Source organism: Herpailurus yagouaroundi, unplaced genomic scaffold, assembly GCF_014898765.1.
Source record: "Herpailurus yagouaroundi ecotype Mexico unplaced genomic scaffold, PumYag 160, whole genome shotgun sequence".
In the NCBI taxonomy this organism is placed as follows: domain Eukaryota; kingdom Metazoa; phylum Chordata; class Mammalia; order Carnivora; family Felidae; genus Herpailurus; species Herpailurus yagouaroundi.
The window spans coordinates 37,879,284-37,898,263 of record NW_024412401.1 but is presented as its reverse complement, the minus strand read 5'-3'; the positions used below and the strand labels follow the sequence as shown (position 1 = coordinate 37,898,263).

The following is an 18,980-nucleotide window of genomic DNA, read 5'->3' as shown; positions in this document are numbered from 1 at the left end:
AACAGGCGCCCAGCGCCTCCCGCACCGCTGCCCTATCGGGTGCTCACCGAGCGCAAGGAGCCTGCAAAGGGATTTAACCCCAGGGCCCTCTGGAGAGGCTAGTTCTGTTTTGTTCACCCATTTTGCAGAGGAAAGCTAGAGGCCCAGAGAGGAGTCAGTTGCCCAGGGCCAAAGAGGGAGAGCCAAGATTCGAGGAGCTCTAAGCCCCATTCATGGGAGCAGAGTCTAATGTCAGGCACGTGAACCTCAGAATCCTCACGACTCCCTCAAAGTGGGTGGTGGAGGGAGACTGTGGAATCCCCCAGGTAACGAACAGGGATTTTAGACATCGTCTTTTCCAGCACCCTGTCCCAGAGCAGACCCCGACCTCCACATCCCCCTGTGACGGGGAGTTCACTCCCACACTGATAAAGAGTGACTGGCGGCCGTGGGAAAAATGGGCATCCAGCTGATGTGCGTTCATACTCCGGGTCCTTACAACTTCCTCCTCATGTCACCCACCAAGGCCTGAGGTTCCAGAACTGATAACTGGGAAGGCTGGGACTTGCCCCTGTCTGACCCCGAGCCCCCGAGGCCTGTGGACCCAGACCCTGTCAGCAGTTCTACCAAGAGCCAAGGGCCTAAGGGCCCATCTCGTCCCCTCCCGCACATGGGCAGAGACGCAGGCAGGGCCTTCTACATTCCCCATGGCACATATGGGGAAACCGAGGCTCGGAGGGTGGCCAGGTCTTGCTAAGGTCACTCGGCAAGCCAGTGGCTTCGTGGAGGCCTGTCCAGAATTGAGCTCTTCTGCAGGCACAGTATGCGTCTCTCTAGGATCCCCCCCCCCCCCCCCATCCTTCAGTTACCCCTCTGTGAAGTGGCCAATGGTGGACCATGAGGCCAGGGACTCAAGGGGCTGTTCCCACAGGTTTTGCATTCCTGCCAAACCCAGCAGGGGGGAGGAGCTCATGTTCCCGATGCTTCCCTCCCAGCCCTGGAGACTTTTGATGTGGTTTGGAGCCTGGGTTTCCTCAAGCAGGAGATACATTCTTCAAGCCACTGCTGGGAAGGGGAGGTAAAGCCAGCGGGGGGAAGCTGTGAGTTGAGGACCTTGAACCCTCCAGCTAATCTGGCTTTCTGGGGCAGGGGGTGACATGCTCAGGGTCAAGGTGGAACTGGCTGCCAGCAGGCCTGGGTCCACTTGCAGAGACCCAGGACATGGCACTGGGAGGGGCCCTGCTGGGCCAGAGGAATGCCTCTTAATCCCCCCTCTCCCTGGCTGACTGTTCAGGCCATCTGGTTTGGGGGAAAATTTAAAACCACTTGAAATTCAGCCAAGAGGAGACTGATCACAGATCCCCTGTATGGAGCTTGGATATCAGGCCTCGGCTGCCGGCTCTACCTGTGCCTTGGCGTTTCCCTCCTACAAGGCTGCCTGGCCCAGCACCCGAACACCAGTTGGGGGCAGAAAACCACTGCATCAGCCCTCCCTGCATGACTGAAAATGAGACTACGTTCAGTATGCCAAAGAGCCAGGTTCTCTGGGTCCCCATCCCAGCTCTGCCACTTTCTAACTGTGCAACCTGAGACGAGTGACTTAACCCCTCTGTGCCTCAGTTTCCTCGTCTATAAAACAGAAATAAGAATAGCACCTTCTTTATAGAGTAGTGTTGAAGATTAAATGAGTGAAACATGTGACAGACAGTACCTGACACACAGTAAGGACTAGTGATTATTACCTCGGGCCACTGTGCTCAGGCCAGCCCTTGCTTAAAATCCCCTGTGGCTCCCCACTGCCCTTGGAAAGCAGCCCACAGGCTTTGCTGTGCTGTTTGCAGGCTTGGCACCTGCTAATTCTTCGTCTCATCCCTCTCGCCTGCCCCTCTGCTGAACCACTGGAGACCCCGAAGCATGCCACACCTTCTCTCACCTTAGGGCGGTCCGTTGCCCAGAACCTGGCATCAGCTCAGCTGTCTTCCTCTCCTGAAGCCTTCTCTGAAACCCTTTCCAGGCTCCCAAGCTGCCTGTGCATCATCACCATCAATGTGCCAATGACCCTACGCTATGTGCCAATGACCCTATACAATCTCTTTGACCTACTGGATTGAGCCACACGAGAGCAGGCAGGGGTCATGCCTGTCCCATTCTTTGCAGTGTCTACAGACCCTTCGACAGTGGCCGGCACATAGTCGGTGCTAAATAAATGGCGGTTGAATGACCAACTAAATGAATGGATGGACAAACACAGGTACCACAGAGCTGGCCTGTACCCACTGGATGGCGAGGCCTGGAGCTCAGAAATGGGCTGGAAGAGATGGCTGGAAAGGGGGTCCCAGGCCAACACTCAGGCCCAGGATGAGCCTGGAACCCCATGTGATGCCTGGAAACCACCAACCTCAGGGCTGGGCAGGGGGCAAGGACCAGGAGGGAGCCTCTCTGTCAGGTGGCCCCTGCCAGCATCAGCCCCCCCGGGGACTGGGCCCTACTTACCCGGCGTCCCTTTGCTCCCCTCATGCCTGGTGGACCTCGAGATCCTGGAGGACCCTGTGGGGAGGAGAAAGAGTTTGGAGAAGCCCCCTTTCCGGTAGCAAGGGGGCGAGAGGGAAGGCTAGGAGCATGGGGGTGAAGCCTGGCCGCAGCCTTCAGACAGGCAGTGCTTGGGAGCGGCCCCTGGGCAGGCCCAGTGCCTCTGCACACAAGGATGCAGCCCAGTGGGAAAAGCTGTCCCACTGGGAGAAGTGGCCCACAAGCCGTAACCCTGAGCATGAGTCAATGCCCTAGGCTTGATGTGGTGGGGTGGGGGGGAGGGGGGGCTTAACCTTTCCTGGGAGTTCTGGAGTAAGAAGAAGCCTCCCTGGATGGATGAGCCATTTTCTCCTGTATCTCAAAATCGACAACCAGAAGCTACCATGCCATGCCTGACCAAGGTTCTCCTCAAATGCCCATTCCCCCTTTTCTCTCTCCATCGGCAAGGAGACTATGGCAGCCCCCCGTGATCTGTCCCCCGCCCTGACCCCGACTATCAGCTGCAAGCTTTGACCAGGGCAGAAAGAGCCCTGGGGTCAGGACGGGGGAAGAACCAGACCGTAGCCCTGGGGTGAGGGAGGGGGAGGCAGGGAGAAGGGAACAGGGCCTGGCCCAGGGAAGCCGCCGGTTATCTGGTTTGATGCAGGAATGACAAGAGACGCGAGGGAGAGACAGGGAGGGAGGGAAGGAAAACACAGGGTTGCCTTTGTTCTCCAGCACCTGGCACAGCGCAGACCCATGACAGGAACGTGGGGACCTGCTGAAGGACCCACCAACAACCTAACAACAGGCGAGGACAGAGGGTGGGAAGGAAGCTGGAAGGAGGAGGAGGAGGAGGAGGAGGCTGCCTCATTGCCTCATTTCTCCCCCCGGGTTCCGGCCCGGGCTGCACACACCAAGCAGCGCCTTCATGCACAGCAGGCCAGCCGGACCCCTCCACGAGCCTCCCAGCTCAGCAGCGAGCCTCAGACGGGGCGTGCTCCTTCTACAAGGAAGAGGCAGCTTCAGCCCCCTGCAAATACCAGGGAGAGGCCCAGCTCCATTTGGGGCCTCAGGAAAAAGTTGCTGTTCCCGTTCGTCCCTCCCCACGGCCTTGAGGGGTACAGACCCTCCATCAGCTGCTGCCGAAGGGCTGACGTGAGGGGCTGGGTCCCAACTTGCCCCTTGTCAGCAGAGCAAGCGGGGTGAGGACCCAGGCTTGGCCCAGTAAGAAAGCAGATCTGACTCCGGGATGGCAGGAGATGGGAAGATTGGGTGAGGACGAGCCATTTTACAGCAGGATCTTGGACCGCAGCAGGCATGCAATGCGTCACTGGGAAATTTCAGGAGCCAAGTCTTGACTCTGAGGCAGTAGAATAGAGGACTTAAAGGAGCAGACTGCTCCATCAGAGAGCCAGGTTCAAATCCCAGCCCTGCCACTTCCTAATCCTGTGACCTTGGCAAGTGATTTCCACCTTTTGGGCCTCTGTTTCATCATCTATAAATGGGGATAAGAAGAATCCCTAGCTCCCGGAGTTGCTGGGAAGACAAAACGACATGGGAAGTCCCAGCAAAGGGTAGCTATCGGCTCTCTCGGTCGGGGGGGCGGGGGCAGTAACTCGAGGTTCTGGAACCTGTCCCCAGTCCCCCACATAATGAAGGTCCTGATCTGGGCTGACCTCGATGGGCTGTAGGAGGACATGGGTATTAATGTGATTGGAAAAGTGGGAAAATACTCATCAGATGTGAACGGTATCATCAGATATGTCACCTTAACAGTAAGTCTTACTAGTAATCGTGGTAATCACCGTATCTAATAAATAGTAATTCTTATTACTACCAGTCATTATGCACTTAGTATATGCAGATCATTTGCTGAGCATTACAGCATGCACTGTTACCACTTGTGTCTCATAACAACCTCATCATGAAGGTAGTACGGTGTTGGCTTACGGACGGGGAAACTGAGGCGCAGAGAAGATGTGACTATTGCCAACAATCACACAGCTAGAAAGTGGCCGGGATTGGACTCACATGTGTCTGATTCTGAAGTCAGATTTCTGGACCTCGGTGCTATGCCGCTTCCCAACAGCACTAGGGCAGCTGGCTGGCCGGGAAGCACCCCAAGAGATCCAGGTGACCCAGCCCCATATGCAGCAATGGCGAATCAATGGCAACCTTGGGGTCTGAAAGCAGCGTGTGACTGATTTGACTCAGTCTGAGCCCCCCCGCCCCCCAGTGCAGTTAGAAGCACTGAGGAGGACACAGAGTGGGGAGGAGGTCTGCGGAGCCACGGCGGTAGAGGATTCAGAGGCCAGCACCTTCCCTCCGTACGCTGGCTGGGACATCCCCTGTTTTCCCACTGGCCTTCCATGTTGCCTCAGCAACTCTGTTCCAGGCTCCTCTTCCCGCTGGACAGATAGGGAGCCTGAGGCCCAGAGAGGCTGAGGTCTAAGGGCAGAGGAGCTCTAACTTGCTGATGGACCCTAGCCTGGGCACCTCCCACACTGATGGTCCCCAGTCACCGTGTCTCTAGGAGCATCTGCTAGACCCTCGTACCTGGGTCCCGTGAACACTGGGGACCCTCGTACCTGGGTCCCGTGAACACTGGGGAGATGGGACAGGACCCCCAGACTGCAAGTTGGGATCTTCAGCCACCAACCAGCCCCTCCAGCCCCAGGCCAGAAGTGGTTTGCCTCCTCCCCATTAACAGGGAAAGATATGCCTTCAGGAGCCCAGAGTGCTGGCTCTCATCCCACCTCTGCACTGTGAGCTTTCCACCTCATGAAAAGGATTGTAGGGGGCACACAGAGCCACCCGCTGCGTGGCACCTCAGTCTTGGGATTATGGTTACTTGTGTGCCGGCTTCTCGTTCCCGGGGTAGTGCCTCCATATCCCTCCTCAGCACCCCCCCTGACGCCTGGCACACAGTAGGTGCTCAGTAAAGGTCTGTTAATGAGCAGGAGGCTATTTCTACTTGGCACCCCCACGAGACAGGATCTTAGAAGCAGATGTGTTTCATACCAGTCCTGCACCTTCAGGGCTGAGCAAAGGCCCAGCACATAGTAGGTGCACAGAAGAGTCTGGGAACCAAGCTGGCTTTGCCTCCCTAATTGGCACAGAGAACTGGTGTGTGCATGCTTCCCTCGGATTCAGGCCATCAAAGCCTCCCATTTCCTCCCTCATCAGACTCCAGGGAGTCCCTCAGCCTGGCCTTTGGAGGGACCTGGGCAGCCTGAACTCATTGTCCTGGCCCTGTCCCAGGATCTCGCCTGCGCTGGTCTCTGTCATCCCCCATACCCTTTCTACCTGCCTGAGCCCACCCCTCCACCTCCCCAGAGTGGGCTCCCAGCTCTGGGCCCGAGCCTTGGCTGAAGTGAGAGCCCCTCCCAGCCTCCAGCCTCCGTCAGCAGAGACAGAGGGAACAGACACTCTGAGGGCTCGGAATGAGAGCCACCCCTCCCCACCCCCAACATCACCTTCAGGAGAGCAGATGGGGTCCCCTACTCTGACTACCCTGCCTCTCCCACTCCTCCCTGCCTCGGGATCCTCAGGAATACCCCTGGCCCTCAATCATCACAAGCCCAGGCTCCTCGTGTCCTCACCTCCATGCTCTAACCCTCATCCAATGTGTCCCCAGAATTTCTCATCTTCTCCCCTACTTTCTCCATAGCAGGTGTCCCTTATTTATGGGGTTCTCTCTCTCAAATGCCAGAATATAATCTCCTAATGGGCAGCAGCAGTTTTCTGCCTTGTTCACGGCTGCTGTCCCCCGCTCCTGGAGCGGCTTCAGGCACCCGTGACAGGGTATTTCTGGAGTGAATGAACAAAGCGATGATGGCGTTAAGGACCAAGATACCCCGTGCAAGGAACATCACTACATAATGAACATTAGCTGCCCAGTTTCATTTAACTCATGTGATGACACTATCATGACCACGATTCTTTTCTCTGTGTTTCAGATGAGCAAAATTTAGGTTCTGAGAAGTTCAATGATCTTCCCTGGTAATATGGAGCTGGGACTCAAACCCGGGTTTCGTCCGACTCTGGTTTTGTCTGGACTCCTCACCATTACTCGGCAGTGGGTTTGAACTCAGGGAACATGAGGGCTTTGCTTACCCGGGGTCCGGGCTCTCCAGGGGTCCCAACTGCACCGGGAGTTCCAGGATGACCCTGCCAAGAAAGAGGTGGGAGAGAAGGAATCAGCTGAAGCAGGTGGCCCTTCCTCCTTCCGCCCCCGGCGGCCCAGCCCCAGCCCCAGCCCCAGCCCCAGCCCCAGCCCAGGGCCATGAGGGTGGCCTCTTGGAAGGGGAAGGGGTGGGTCTTTCTGAATGCCCAAGGCATGCGGAAGCAGGCAGAGGAGAGCAGAACTGTCACCACGACAGTGATAGGAGAGGGCAAGGCGTGCACACTTGCTCCTTACCATCGATCCCTTGGGTCCAGGTGCGCCTGGGGGTCCCATCATGCCCCGGTCACCCTGTGATGGAGACAGCAATTCAGGGAGGTGATGGCTGTGGGGTGGCTCTCTGGGGAGCAGGTGCAGAAGCCTTCCAGAGGCCAAAAAGGAGGGGGTAGGGACTTGTCTGAAGTCTAGAGCCGCATCACCCAGGGTGGTGACAGGTGAAGGGGCGCTGGGATTTTGCTCAGCAGAAGCCAGGAACCCGGCAAGCCCTGGGAGACCTCGGCATCCACTGTGGCATGCCACACAGAGGGCTTCCCTCGGGCAAGGGTGATCCTGAGCAAGGATGAGCTAATGACACTGTCCCCTGTGATGCTGGCCCATGTCATGTGGTCCTAGTGGGCACGGCGTCCCCTGGGCTGGGCCTGCTGAGGTGGAGATGGTAAGGGAAGGCGCTCTCACTCTCCCCATTCCCTCGCCCGGACAGAGATGAGATGCTGGGGCATCTGAGATGCAACTCTCTTCCTCCTGATCCATCCAGACAGTCTGGGCAGAGATGGTGGGTGGAGGAGTCAGAGGCTGCTGGCGAAAGGGGCTCTGGCTTTGCATCCTGGCTGTTTTTGTGAGGCCCTGTGTTTTGTATCTACTCAGACGGCAAACATTTACCGAACGTCTTCTACGGGCCTGCCACGACACGCCAGCCCCAGAAGATGCAGTGGTGAGGAGCACAGACAGACCTTGCTCATGGGCCGCGAGACCCTGAGTGTCGTGGGGAGACGGACACAAATCACCAACGCAGATGCAAACCAGCGGCAGTGCAGTGGGGGCGTGGGTCTCGGTGCTAAGGCCTTTCAGCAGGGGATCTGAGGCACCTGGGCTCGCGGGTGCCCCCCGAGGCCCCCCTCGGGAAGACCTGCTTGACCCGAGGGAGCTGAAGGAGAACAGACCATGATCTAGGCAGAGAGGGTGGAGGGGTGGGAGTAGGAGGGGTGTACCTGGCCGGGGGAGGGGCACGGGCAACGGTTTGTAGGTGAGGAGGGACACGGAACATTTGAGCAACATGGGGAAGGCCAGAGTTGGTTTGATATCGCACTATGGTCGTGCAAGATGTGACCACGGGAGGGCACAGGGTGCCTTCTGTACTGCTTTTTGCAACATCTTGTGACTCTATAATTACTTCAAAATAAAAAGATCAATTAAAAAGAGAAGAGGAAGAAGAGAAAACAGAGGAGGAGGAGAAGGTGGTCATGGTAGGGCAGAGGCTTCCTCTCTCTGGACCTCAGTTTCTCTATCCAATCAGTGGGAATAATACGGGCACCCCGCAAGGCCAGCTTGGGGATCAGACAAACCCATAAAAGGAAAGCAGGTACCCTCCAGGGCCCGTGGTGGGAAACTGGAAACCACAGGGTGCTGGTGAGCTGGGAGCTAACGTGAGGCCCCGGGCACTGAACCTGGTTCACATCCCAGCTTTGTCACTTCCTACCTGGGCGACCTTGATTGAGTCAGCCTCCCCCCCACCCCCTCCCCCGTCTGAGCCTCGGTTGTCTGGTCTGTAAAACAGAGCTGCCAGGGGACTAACAAGGCACCCTAAGGAACTGTGCCCTTTTTCAAAAAGATGGCTCTTTACCTCCCTTCTGTCGCCCGCCCCTATGCTGTGCCAGTGAGCAGGCGGGCAGGCCCGCAGCAAGTGCATTAGCTGCTCCTGCAGGAGGGCAGGGCAGAGCCCCCAGGGGGTGCTGGGAAAGGGGACAATGGCTCTTTGAGGGTGTGGAACGCTAGGGAAGCCAGGGGAAGCCACAGGGGAAACAAGTCTGAAATCCTCAGGGCAACTGGCCCCTTCATCGTTTTTAAGATTTCAACCACGAGTTCTAACTGTTTCTATATTCGACCCCGCTGCCCCCCCCAACACAACTCACCTTTTCTCCCATGATCCCCGGCTCCCCAACCAGACCAATGAATCCCAGCAGTCCCTAGAAGAAACATTCACGAAGGCAAGAGAAAAGAGGCAGCAACGTGAATGCAAGGATGTGTTGAGTTTCAGAGGCAGCTGGCCCACATCTCCCCATCTCTTTGGGGCTCCTCCCCGGTGCCTGGTAATGTAGCAGGCAGGCGTGGGGCTGGCACCGAGGAGAGCTGCCTCTCTCCAGGCACTGTCCTGACTTCCCTCACTCCACCAGATGGTTCTGATTCGGGAGCCAAGCAGTGGGGCCGCTGCCAGCATCCCTGGGAGCTCCACACATCCTTCCTGTGCCAGAAGCAGGCTGGGAGGCGGTCACGTTTGGGAGGGGGGGGGGGGGGGGCGCCGGGATGGCCCTTAAGCGATGCTGGGAAATCTGCCCCCATCTTTCCGGGCTCTGGGGCTGTTTCAAAGAGAGAAACAAACCCGCTAGCCAGGATGGAAACAGTGTCACAGCCTCCGCCAAAAGTCTTGATTGAAACATAGGAAGTAGAGGCCTTTCTACTGTCTTGTGAAAGGCTTCCTCTCCTTTCTGAAGGGCACACACTCACGCTGCGGTTCCTTTTGCTTTTTTTTTTAACTCCACTGGGTGATAACTTGCCTCTGTGTTCCAGAGGCTCTTCTAGGTGGCTGCCGGCCTCGCTGGCCCTGAGTAGACACACAAGCACCGCTCAGCGAAGCTGAACAGCCTGGAGAAGCCACCCAGGAAAGCAGACACTTCCTTGTCCAGACCCCCTACTCTTCCCTGCTAAGGAAGATTTGAGCGGAGCTGGGGAGGGGGGAGGAGGGTCTTGTGCAGTTCAGAGGTAGGACAATGGCTTGGGAAGAACTCAAGTTTGCAGCCAAGAGTTTCTGGGAGAATCAGCTGGCCAACCTGTCAATCAACTAGAGTGAAAACATGGTGCCCAGTTCCAAAGGGTGAGCTGTGTCTCAGAGACTGTTTTCAGGTCTGGCCACGCACCATGTACGTTTTGCGGCTGCAGCCTGGGACTCAGCTCTGGTCCGAGTGGCTCCAAGGCCCATGTACCTGTGCCTCCACCCCAGGGCCTCCAAAGCGTGTGGCCATGAGCAAGGCACAGCGCCCCCCACCCCCCACCCCATACCCCAGCACCATTGCTGCACAACGGAGGTCCTGGTCCTTTGGGCCCAGAGACCCTTCCGGGCTGAGGTATGAGGCGAGAGGAGTGAGCACCAGGTATGAGGTCATGGCTAATAAGTCACAGACAGTAACCAAGTATTTGACTTTTGCAACGACTTAACTTTAAAAAAAAATCAGACTATTTTCAAGGTGACAGCAATATTACTAACAACAGACGGCACTTACAGAGTGCCAGGCCCTACACCTGACACTTCTCCTGTCATTGTCACCCAGTCTTTAGGTCTGTGGGCCCTGGGTAAGTCACAGAGCCTCTCAGAGCCTCATCACCTGCAGAGGGGGGCGCTTTAGGAAAAGGTCTTTCCCGGTCTCCCCGGGGTTGTTCTGAGTATTGAAGATAATGCACGGCACATGTAGGCACTCCATAAACCTTAGTTCCCTCCCGTCCTGTTCTAATTTATTTTAAAAGGGCACAGGGTTAAGACGGAGGCCCGCGCGCCCCACAAGGGAGCACTCAGACATTTAGAGGATGCCGAGAGAAGGGAATAAAAACGGCTCTGTTAAGAGGCCCCTGCCCGACTGGCCCAGAGAAACAGAAATTTCATAGCTACTTTAAATTTATGAGTTGTTGGGTCCTGGAAGGCACGCGGGTCATAAACCTCAAACAAGAAGCCAAACAGGATCCTAATGAATAAGGGCCATACAGCAAGTGCCCCACTTCCCCATTCCGGCCCCCAGGACACCCATGGGGCAGTGTCCCAGAAGATCCTGGCAGGCCCAGTCTGTGGGTTGAGATGAAGCTGGCCAGGAAACCAGCCCTAGGGGCCCAGGGCTTCCACCTGGTGGAGGGGGGCAGGGTGGAGAAGCAGCTTTGACCGCTGCGGGCACCGCGGGCTCCTCTCCAGCTGGCGTGAGGACATAGGGGTGGACGGTCACCCACAGCGGGCACTGCACGATTTGGGGAAGGAGCCTGCCCTGGTCCTCACACTGTCTACAGATAAAAGGGCTGGTGTCTGCTTATGAGAGTTTTTCTCCCTCCCTCCTTCCTTTCCCTCGCCAGGCACTGGGACGTGCAACTGGGAACAGGACAGCTGTGGGTTCTCTACTGGAACAGACATCTCAGGGAGGGAGTGTTTACATGCCTGGCTTCTCCCCCGACAGAGAGAGCTTCTTAAAGGGAAGGCCCATGCCTGTGATCATCTTTGTGTCCCCAGCACCTAGGACAGGGCTTGCTGGCGAGCCATCTGCATGCACTCTTACTTAGTAGCTGTTACAGAACAGCAAGGGGTCAGGAGGTCTAAAGTTTTTCCAGTCCCTCCAAGGTGGATCTTGGGAACCCAGCGGCCCCGAGTGTCAACCTTGGCTCTGACACTTGTGCTACTGCCTGGGGGGAGATCTTGTCAAGCTGCCTCGCTTCTCAGAGCCTTAGTTTCCTCATCCGTGAAATGGGGAGACTAACATCTACCGCCCTGGGTTGGGGAGGGAATTGCAGGCAGTGGGGGCGACGGTGTTTGGTACGGAGCCTGGTGCAGGAGCCCAATCAGTGTGGCCGATACTGTGATCCTAAGGAGGACCTTATAACCCTTCATGGGGACCCTCTGCTTCTGCCGTGAACAGGAGATACCTGCCCCTTTCCACACGGGGGAGGGGCCAAGGGCACAGCTGGCGTGGCACCCCCACCACAGGGCTCCAGCTCTGTCTCACAATTCAGACAGGCCCCTCTCTCTTGCTATGGTCCCAGCGAGCCAGGCGGCTAGCGAGGGACTGCGCCATCCACGGGGACCTTCGTGCCGCTGCCCCAGGCCAGACGCCCTCTCCGCCTGGCCCCAGCTTTCGCTACTTCTTTGCTTAGTCATCTTTGTCAATCAGGTGGCCAACGTGGGCTAAACCGGGGTTCCTGGAAGGCTCTGGGGATGGAATTCAGGGGGTCCCCGAGCGTGACTAGGAAAAAAATTACAACTTTTATTTTCACTGATCTCTAGCTGAAACTGGGCATCTCCCTCAAACGTGAGTGTAGCCGACAAACCCACGATACCTGTAACTGTCACAGATATTTACATGTCACACTGCAGTCACCATCGCAGAGATTTCAAAATGTGTCACTAAGCCTTGTCACTGTTCAAAATTGAGGCTTTGCTATTAGACATGCTACTGGATCTCATTATTCAAGCGTTCGTAAAGAAGGATAGCTGTGAGTAGATGGCATTTAACATACCTTCATAAATTGCATTTCAATATAATCGATTGCCTTTGCAATCCTCCATTTGGCATTTTTGTGCATTTAAAAACTCTAATTCTTGACAAGGGGTCCATGGGCTTCACCAGCCTGCCAAAGGGCCCAAGGCACAAAAAAGGTTAGGACCCCAGGACAGAGTGCTGTGCAAGGACCCCTCCATGTTCCAACATCCTAGGATTCTGAGTATCTATTTCCCGAGGGCCCTTACCATCAGCATAACTATGAAATTAAATTTGCTGATCGCATTGCCTTTTTTTTTCCAATCAGGAAATATATCCAGGCCGTGACAGCCCTTCCAAACTCCCGGGCTTCCCACAGAATGCGCTCGAATGACACTGGAAAGGTTTCAAAAATCCAGTCCACCCCCTGCTTTAATTCCTTTCTTCCCCCCAACAGATGTTGCAGGCCTGGTGAGGAAACCCGTCGTGCACGACTCTCACGCCACTGATGGCGTTTCTCAGCAGAGAGATTCTTCAGGGTCCCCAACACCATTCTTTCTTCTGGCCTGAACCGGTGCCTTGCAGAGTTGAGGGGGTGAGGTGCTTCTTTAAGGCAGTGGAGGAGATCGCTACCTTTCGACCTGCCGTCCAAGCCCAGAGGTTAGGCTTTCAGGCTGTGTCGAGCTACAGAGGAGGGGCCCTGTGGTCTCTTCTCCCAGAACTCACAGCTGCTTCTCTGTAGCACCGAGGACCCTGGGCCTCCATAATGAAGGTCGTGATTCTCAAGCCTCCTTTTTAACGACGACTCGCGGCCCCCTCTCCTCTTCAGAACTTCGCCTGACTTCCCCGCCTCCCAGAGCCCCTGGCTTGAATTTCACTTTCCTTCTAAGTGAGGGTTGCCTGGGCCAAGAGTCCCTAGCAGGTGGTTATGGTTCTGGTTGTCAGCTTCCCTATCTGTAAATGGGGCACGGCGGGCGATTAGTGGAGGCTCTTCCAGTTTTAACGTTCTGGGAGCAAAGTCATGTAACCCCTTTGGGACCAACGCTCCAAAAACATCCACAGAGCTAGGCCATGGGACTGTGATTCACGGCTTTCTTGTTTGGTGACTTCACCCCCACGGAGAGTCAGTGGCCATATCAGTGGAAAGCGGAGACTAGCTAACTGACCCCAGGAGCTAGGCAGGGGGACGAAAGGCAGGTGCATGTGGAGCATTCACCAAAGGGCTTGGCACAGAGTGAGTTTTCGATAAAGAGAGTCATTGTGTTCAGAGACCAGTATTGACTTACCTGCTCACCCACTGGCCCTGGCCGTCCAGGGTCACCCGGCTCTCCCTGCAAGGAAGCAAAGAGAAAGATGGCTTGGGATGGGTGATGGGAGGTCCAGGTCCCCCTGGGGGACACCCCAGCTGACTGGCCCTAGCCCCCACCGGTAGGGAAGGGTAGGAACCTCAACTCCAGCGTCTGGACTTACAGATCTCAAACGGCGGGGACATGGGACACTTGGACAGAACCTCTGGCCCCAGACATGGCCCTAGCCACCCATTACTTGTGCCCTGATGTCTGAATCTAATCTGGGCCCTTCATCAACCTGCCGCATGTTGTGGAGGTGGCAAATGAAGCTCAGAGAGGTGAAGCGATCTGCTCCATGCCACACAGCAAGCTAGATGTAGGGCTAGAATTGGAAACTTTGGCCTGACGGATTGAAATCCCCATTCCTACTGTATCAAGCTGCCCCACCACAGGGCGAGCAGGGAATTAGGGAGTCGGGGCACCTGCACCCTAGACGCTAACCCACCAGAGCTCTGCTCCCGGCTCACAAAATGACTGGTGAGTTTTGTCCCTGCCCTGGGCTCAGCGTCCCTAACTATAAATAAGGGAAATCAGACTCATTTGTCTTGTAGGCTATTTCCAGCTCTCACGCTTGGTGGCCTCTTGGAGCCTTGTCTGCCAGCTTTATCCCATGCTGGGGTGCCTCCTGCTCCTGCGGCAGCCACGGCTGCCCTGGTCTCCCCACGGCGCGAGCTGCAGAGAGGCGAGCAGACCCGTGGGATAAATCCAGCCAGACTGTGTCACTGCTCCCACCACAGAAGCCCAGCTGGTATCTGAGGGAGACAGACCCAGACCTCAGAGGGCAGGACGAGGGCTCGGACTAGCCAGGAGTTTGGCTCACAAATGAACGCGGCTCACCGCCATGGGGTTTGTGCCTCGTCCTCCCCTCCAGCTCCTGCCCCAGGCCTCACGCCCACGAGGACCAGAGGGGCCAGGCACACGGGCCATGTTCCCCGAGTGGAGGGGGACACGGATGACCTGAGCTACCCTGGCTCTGCCCTAACCCTGGTGAGTTGGCCCAGCTGCAAACGTGGCCCAACATGGCCCCCAAGGGGAGTCCTGGGAAAGCCCGTGAGCGAGGCTGCCCATGGGCCCGTGTGCCGGGGTCATCACCCTCCTACGCAGGCTGGTTCTTTTATGACAATTTAAAAAAAACCCAAAAACCTGTTAACGAATATAATACATATTTACTGCACAGGATGGGGAAAACCTAGAGGCCCACGGAAGGAGACGGAAACGTCCTATGCTCTCACCACCCAGAGAGAGCCCCCGTCCGCACTGCAGCCTCTGCTCCGGGCCCCCGGGAACACGGCACAATCAGCCCCCACCACAGGCCGGGGCCTAACCTTCCATCCGTAACCTGCTTCCTGCCTCCACCACGTCCACGCGCACGGGCGTTTCCCATCCGGTGAACTTTTCCACTACACCACCTTTCGTGGCCGCATTGTATCCCGGTACTTGAACACTACTCTGCTGTTGGACATTCAGGTTATGGTCATTTCTTCCTCTCTGGTACCAATATGTTGTGATAATGGGGACCATCGCCCTCCTTTCCACAAGTGCCCGTGGGATTTGGGGTCCTTCTTCTGTTCCCCCGGTGTCCCCCTCAACCCACCAAGCCCAGTCACCTCCAGGACTCCTCACCTTCATGCCATCCGGGCCGGGCCTACCAGGAAACCCCTTTCTGCCAGGCTGGCCCTGCAACAGAGAGAGGTGAGTGAGTGGGGGGCAGAGGCAGCCTTGCCGGGGTCCCAGCCCTGGTGCAGGAGAGGGTCACAAGGCGGGGGGGGGGGGGCGGGGGGAGGGAATTGGAGCCCCGGGGGCACCAGGCTATACTGGAGATGCAGGGAGGGGTCTGCACCTGTGTGACCTCAAGGAAGTCTCCCCTCGCAGGCCTGTCCTGTTTGTAAATGGGGATGTTGAAACCCGCTTTCAGGGAATGAGGAAAAGGGAGGAGGGCACAGAAGATAAAGGGCCCAGAGGAATGGAGAGTTTATACCAGTGGTTTTCAAAATGTGGTCTGGGGATCCCTGTGGTCCCTGGGGCCCTTTCAAGGGACTGCTAACCTCAGAACTATGGTTCGTAATAATGCTAAGACACTGTTTACTGTGTCTCTCTCCTCCTGAGTGTGAGCGGACTTTTCCAGAGGCGACATGACATGTGGTAGCAGGAACAGATTGAATGCAGAAGCAGATGGGAGAACCCAGCCGACTTCTATTAAACCCGACATTAAAGAGATTTGCAAAAATGGTAAAACAATGCCACTCTTTTCATTAGATCATTTTGCTTTGGAAAATATAGCTGGTTGGGTTGTTTTGTTTTGTCTTGTTTGTAGAACTATTATTTTTGTTAACATGAAATGGGTTTATTATTCCATCAAATGAATTAATAAATACATTGAAAAGTTTTCAGTTTTAATTACTAATATCAATAGGTGGAACGCACACAAAGAAAAGAGTTCGGGGGTCCCTGATTGTTTTTTTGAGAGGGTAATCAGGCCCCAGGACCAAAGCACGCACACACTGCTGGTTTACACAGTCAGCTGGGGTGGACCCTGTGAGAGGCCACCTGGGGCTGAGCAGTCGGGCGGGATGCTTGCAAGGTTAGGTTCTAGACTGAGACACGGGGCCAACCCCTCACTCTGAGCCCGATGGCCTCGGATGACACCCAGACCAGCAATGCCACTCTCATGGAGAATCAAATGTAGGAGAGTAGAGACAGAGCCCAGCACATGGCAGCCGGGCCACCACGGCCGGCCAGCTTCCTGTCTCTTGTCTCTCTCCTTTGGTGTCTGTTCTAGTCCCCTCTCTGGCTGGCCCAAGGCTCCCTCTGATGACCTCTCTGCACAGCACCACCCAGATGTCATCTGTCTGCACACAGCTCGCTCAGCGCTGACAAATCCCACCTCCCCTGGGGGCCAGCGACACTCACCTCTAAGCCAGGGGCCCCGGGTGGCCCCATGGGTCCCTCATCTCCCTAGAGTTGGGAGACACAAGAGAGGAAAAAAGGAGAAATTAATCCAGTGAGACTCTCAGAGAACTTGACCTGTAAGGAGAGAAAGGGATGGACAGAGGAGAGCCTTCCTGGACCAAGAGAAAGGGTACCTCTGGTCCCCCTGCTGGGCCCCCTCTCAGGCCACACAAGGACATCTGCATGAATGGGACCCCCCATGTCATCTGAATGTGACAGGCCCAGGTTCGCAACAGTGCTGGGCCGAAAGTCAAACCCTTTCATATGCTGTGGATACGGAGCCCCAGGCTGCAGCTCAAAGATATGAGCCCTATCCTGAGCTCTGCCATTGATTCTGCTAAGGCAAACCTTAGCCTCACTGTGCCTCAGTTTCCCCTGTAGAATGGTGCAGAATGGAGAGGATCATCCTAAAGTATGATGATTAGCCTAAGTTGAGTTGCTGGAGGACAGTGATGATCTCTTATTCCTTCCTGAGGCCCCATCCCCTACACCATTACCAACACCACTCAAGATAGGTGTGCAGCATCTCATGGACGTGTGGTGAGTGAAGGTGGGGACAGGGGCATGAGAGAGGGAGGAGACGAAGAAGTGAATGAATGCGAGAGTGGATGAATGAATCCATGAAGATGTGAGCAGGTGGCAGTCTCTTTAGTGGTCACGTGGGTGTAGACTGAGGCACGTAGCTGGCGCCCCTCCCCTCCCCTCCCTTTCCACTCCTGGCCCTCCCGCAGGCTAGGGGAAGCCTCCAAGCTGGTCTCTCTGGCATGGCAGGCCTGACCAAGAGGCCCTCTCCGGAGCTTCCCCCCCACACCCGGTTTCCAGGAAAACAGCCCCACGTGGCAGCTCCCGGAGCCAGCGCTGGGACCCCGCCAGACCCAGAACCAGCCTGTGAAGGGATCCATGTCAGCTGGATGCGTGCCTGTGGTTGTGGCAAGTCGGGGCCTCCTGTACCCTCACCCAGGGCTGTGTGTCATGGGAGCCTTGGGGCCTGAGCCCAGGTGGGTGGTGGGGGGCCTCGTGTGCAGAGAAAACCTGGGGCCAGCCCATGGGGTGCCCAACAGGCCCACCCACAGAGAACGTCTCACCCCCTTCAGCATGAATGAGGAAATAAGCAAATCTCCACTCTGTCCTTCACTAGCGCTGCAAGTCATAGAATTCTCTGGGGATGCCCCCCAGGCAGCTCCCAGGAACACGGAGTTAATAGCACAGGGTCTCTGTCATGGGTTTTGGGCTCAAGCAGACATGGCTTTGAATCCTGACCCTGCCTACCATTGACCATGGGACCCAACACAGTGCCTCCACCCTGAGTGTCAGGGTCTCACCTGTAAAATGGAGCTGATAATTTCTACTCTACCCAACCCCCCCCCCCCAACGCCCCGGTAAGCTGTGCTGCGGGCGGGAGCAGAGGCGGTGGCCTCCAGAGAGAAAACCCCGGGGCAATGGGGATGCTGTGGAGGGAGAGAGTGACCTGCCAGCCAGGCCAGGTCAGAGAACGACCTTGGCAGGGTCATGGGGCAGGACTGGAAAGGATGAGCTGGAAGGCAAGTCTGGGGCAGCCCAGGGTTTTGCCCTGGTTGAGGCCTCCAGGACCCAGGATGGAGCAGGCAGGGCTGCAGGGGACGGGCAGGGGGCAGGGGGCAGACAGTCTCACCTCGGGCCCCAGCTGCCCACGGGGTCCCGGCAGGCCTCGAGCTCCAGGCTTACCCTGGTGAGAAGGGAACAAAAAGCTGTCTCAGAGGCGACACCCCCACATCCAGCAGAGGCTGGCGAGACCCCCAACGATTCCAAGCCAGGGAGCCAGCCCTGGAGGCCTGGGGTTTCCGCAGAGACTGGGGCTACCCTAGGCAGGGACTCACCTTCATGCCTTCTGGGCCGTTGTCCCCAGGGGGGCCGATGTCTCCGGGGAACCCCTGAGGGCAAACAGAGAGCAGGGGTCACCCATAGGTGAAGGGAAGTGCTAAGAGTATAGGTCTTGGAGGGACACTGACCCGGGCCTCCATCCCTTCCTGCGTGGGATGTGACCCTGGGCAGCTCAGTTAACCACCTTGACCCTGCGGTCCTCTCTTCTCACACAGGTATCTCGGGAACAGCCCATACATCTCAGATAGTTGCTGAGAAAATTAAATAAGACAATGCAAGAGAATACTTAGCACTGGAAAAAGCTCCCAGAGCCCACAAGGTTGTCTGAGCCAGGATTTCCCAAGTCCTGGGCCCGCGGCAGCCAGAGTGCCTTAGCTAGCCACCCTCAGCTTTGACAAACGTCATCCTTCGCGGTGATCCTGCAGACACGATTATGTTCTGGGTTTGTGGCGACTTTGAAGGGACTGGGAAATGCTGATCTAAATAAGCTCATCTCCTCCTATCCAAAGCTGAAATCCCCCCTCCATCCTGGCCAGCTGTGTTGGGCTCTGCTCCCTGTCACTAATGAGGGCTCACTGCTCCCAGACCAAGCCGGTTCCCAATGAATGGATCACCGTGCAATGGAGGCTTCTTCCTGATATGGAGCAGAACCCCCTCCTTTTCCCCTTGACAACGTCATACTGCCCCTTAGGACCCCACAAAGCACAA

General features: G+C 56.5%; 1 protein-coding gene across 1 annotated transcript in view; it reads right to left on the bottom strand.

The window, feature by feature from the left end:
- COL27A1 (collagen type XXVII alpha 1 chain) overlaps nt 1-18,980 on the bottom strand; it is a 128,026-nt gene that overhangs the window by 42,897 nt on the left and 66,149 nt on the right. The window contains exons 18-26 of the mRNA XM_040482080.1: nt 18,269-18,322; nt 18,064-18,117; nt 16,374-16,418; nt 15,087-15,140; nt 13,401-13,445; nt 8,803-8,856; nt 6,911-6,964; nt 6,607-6,660; nt 2,473-2,526 (exon numbers count right to left, since the gene is read on the bottom strand). Coding sequence (XP_040338014.1) covers nt 2,473-2,526; nt 6,607-6,660; nt 6,911-6,964; nt 8,803-8,856; nt 13,401-13,445; nt 15,087-15,140; nt 16,374-16,418; nt 18,064-18,117; nt 18,269-18,322 — 468 coding nt within the window. The remainder of the gene's footprint in view (nt 1-2,472; nt 2,527-6,606; nt 6,661-6,910; nt 6,965-8,802; nt 8,857-13,400; nt 13,446-15,086; nt 15,141-16,373; nt 16,419-18,063; nt 18,118-18,268; nt 18,323-18,980) is intronic.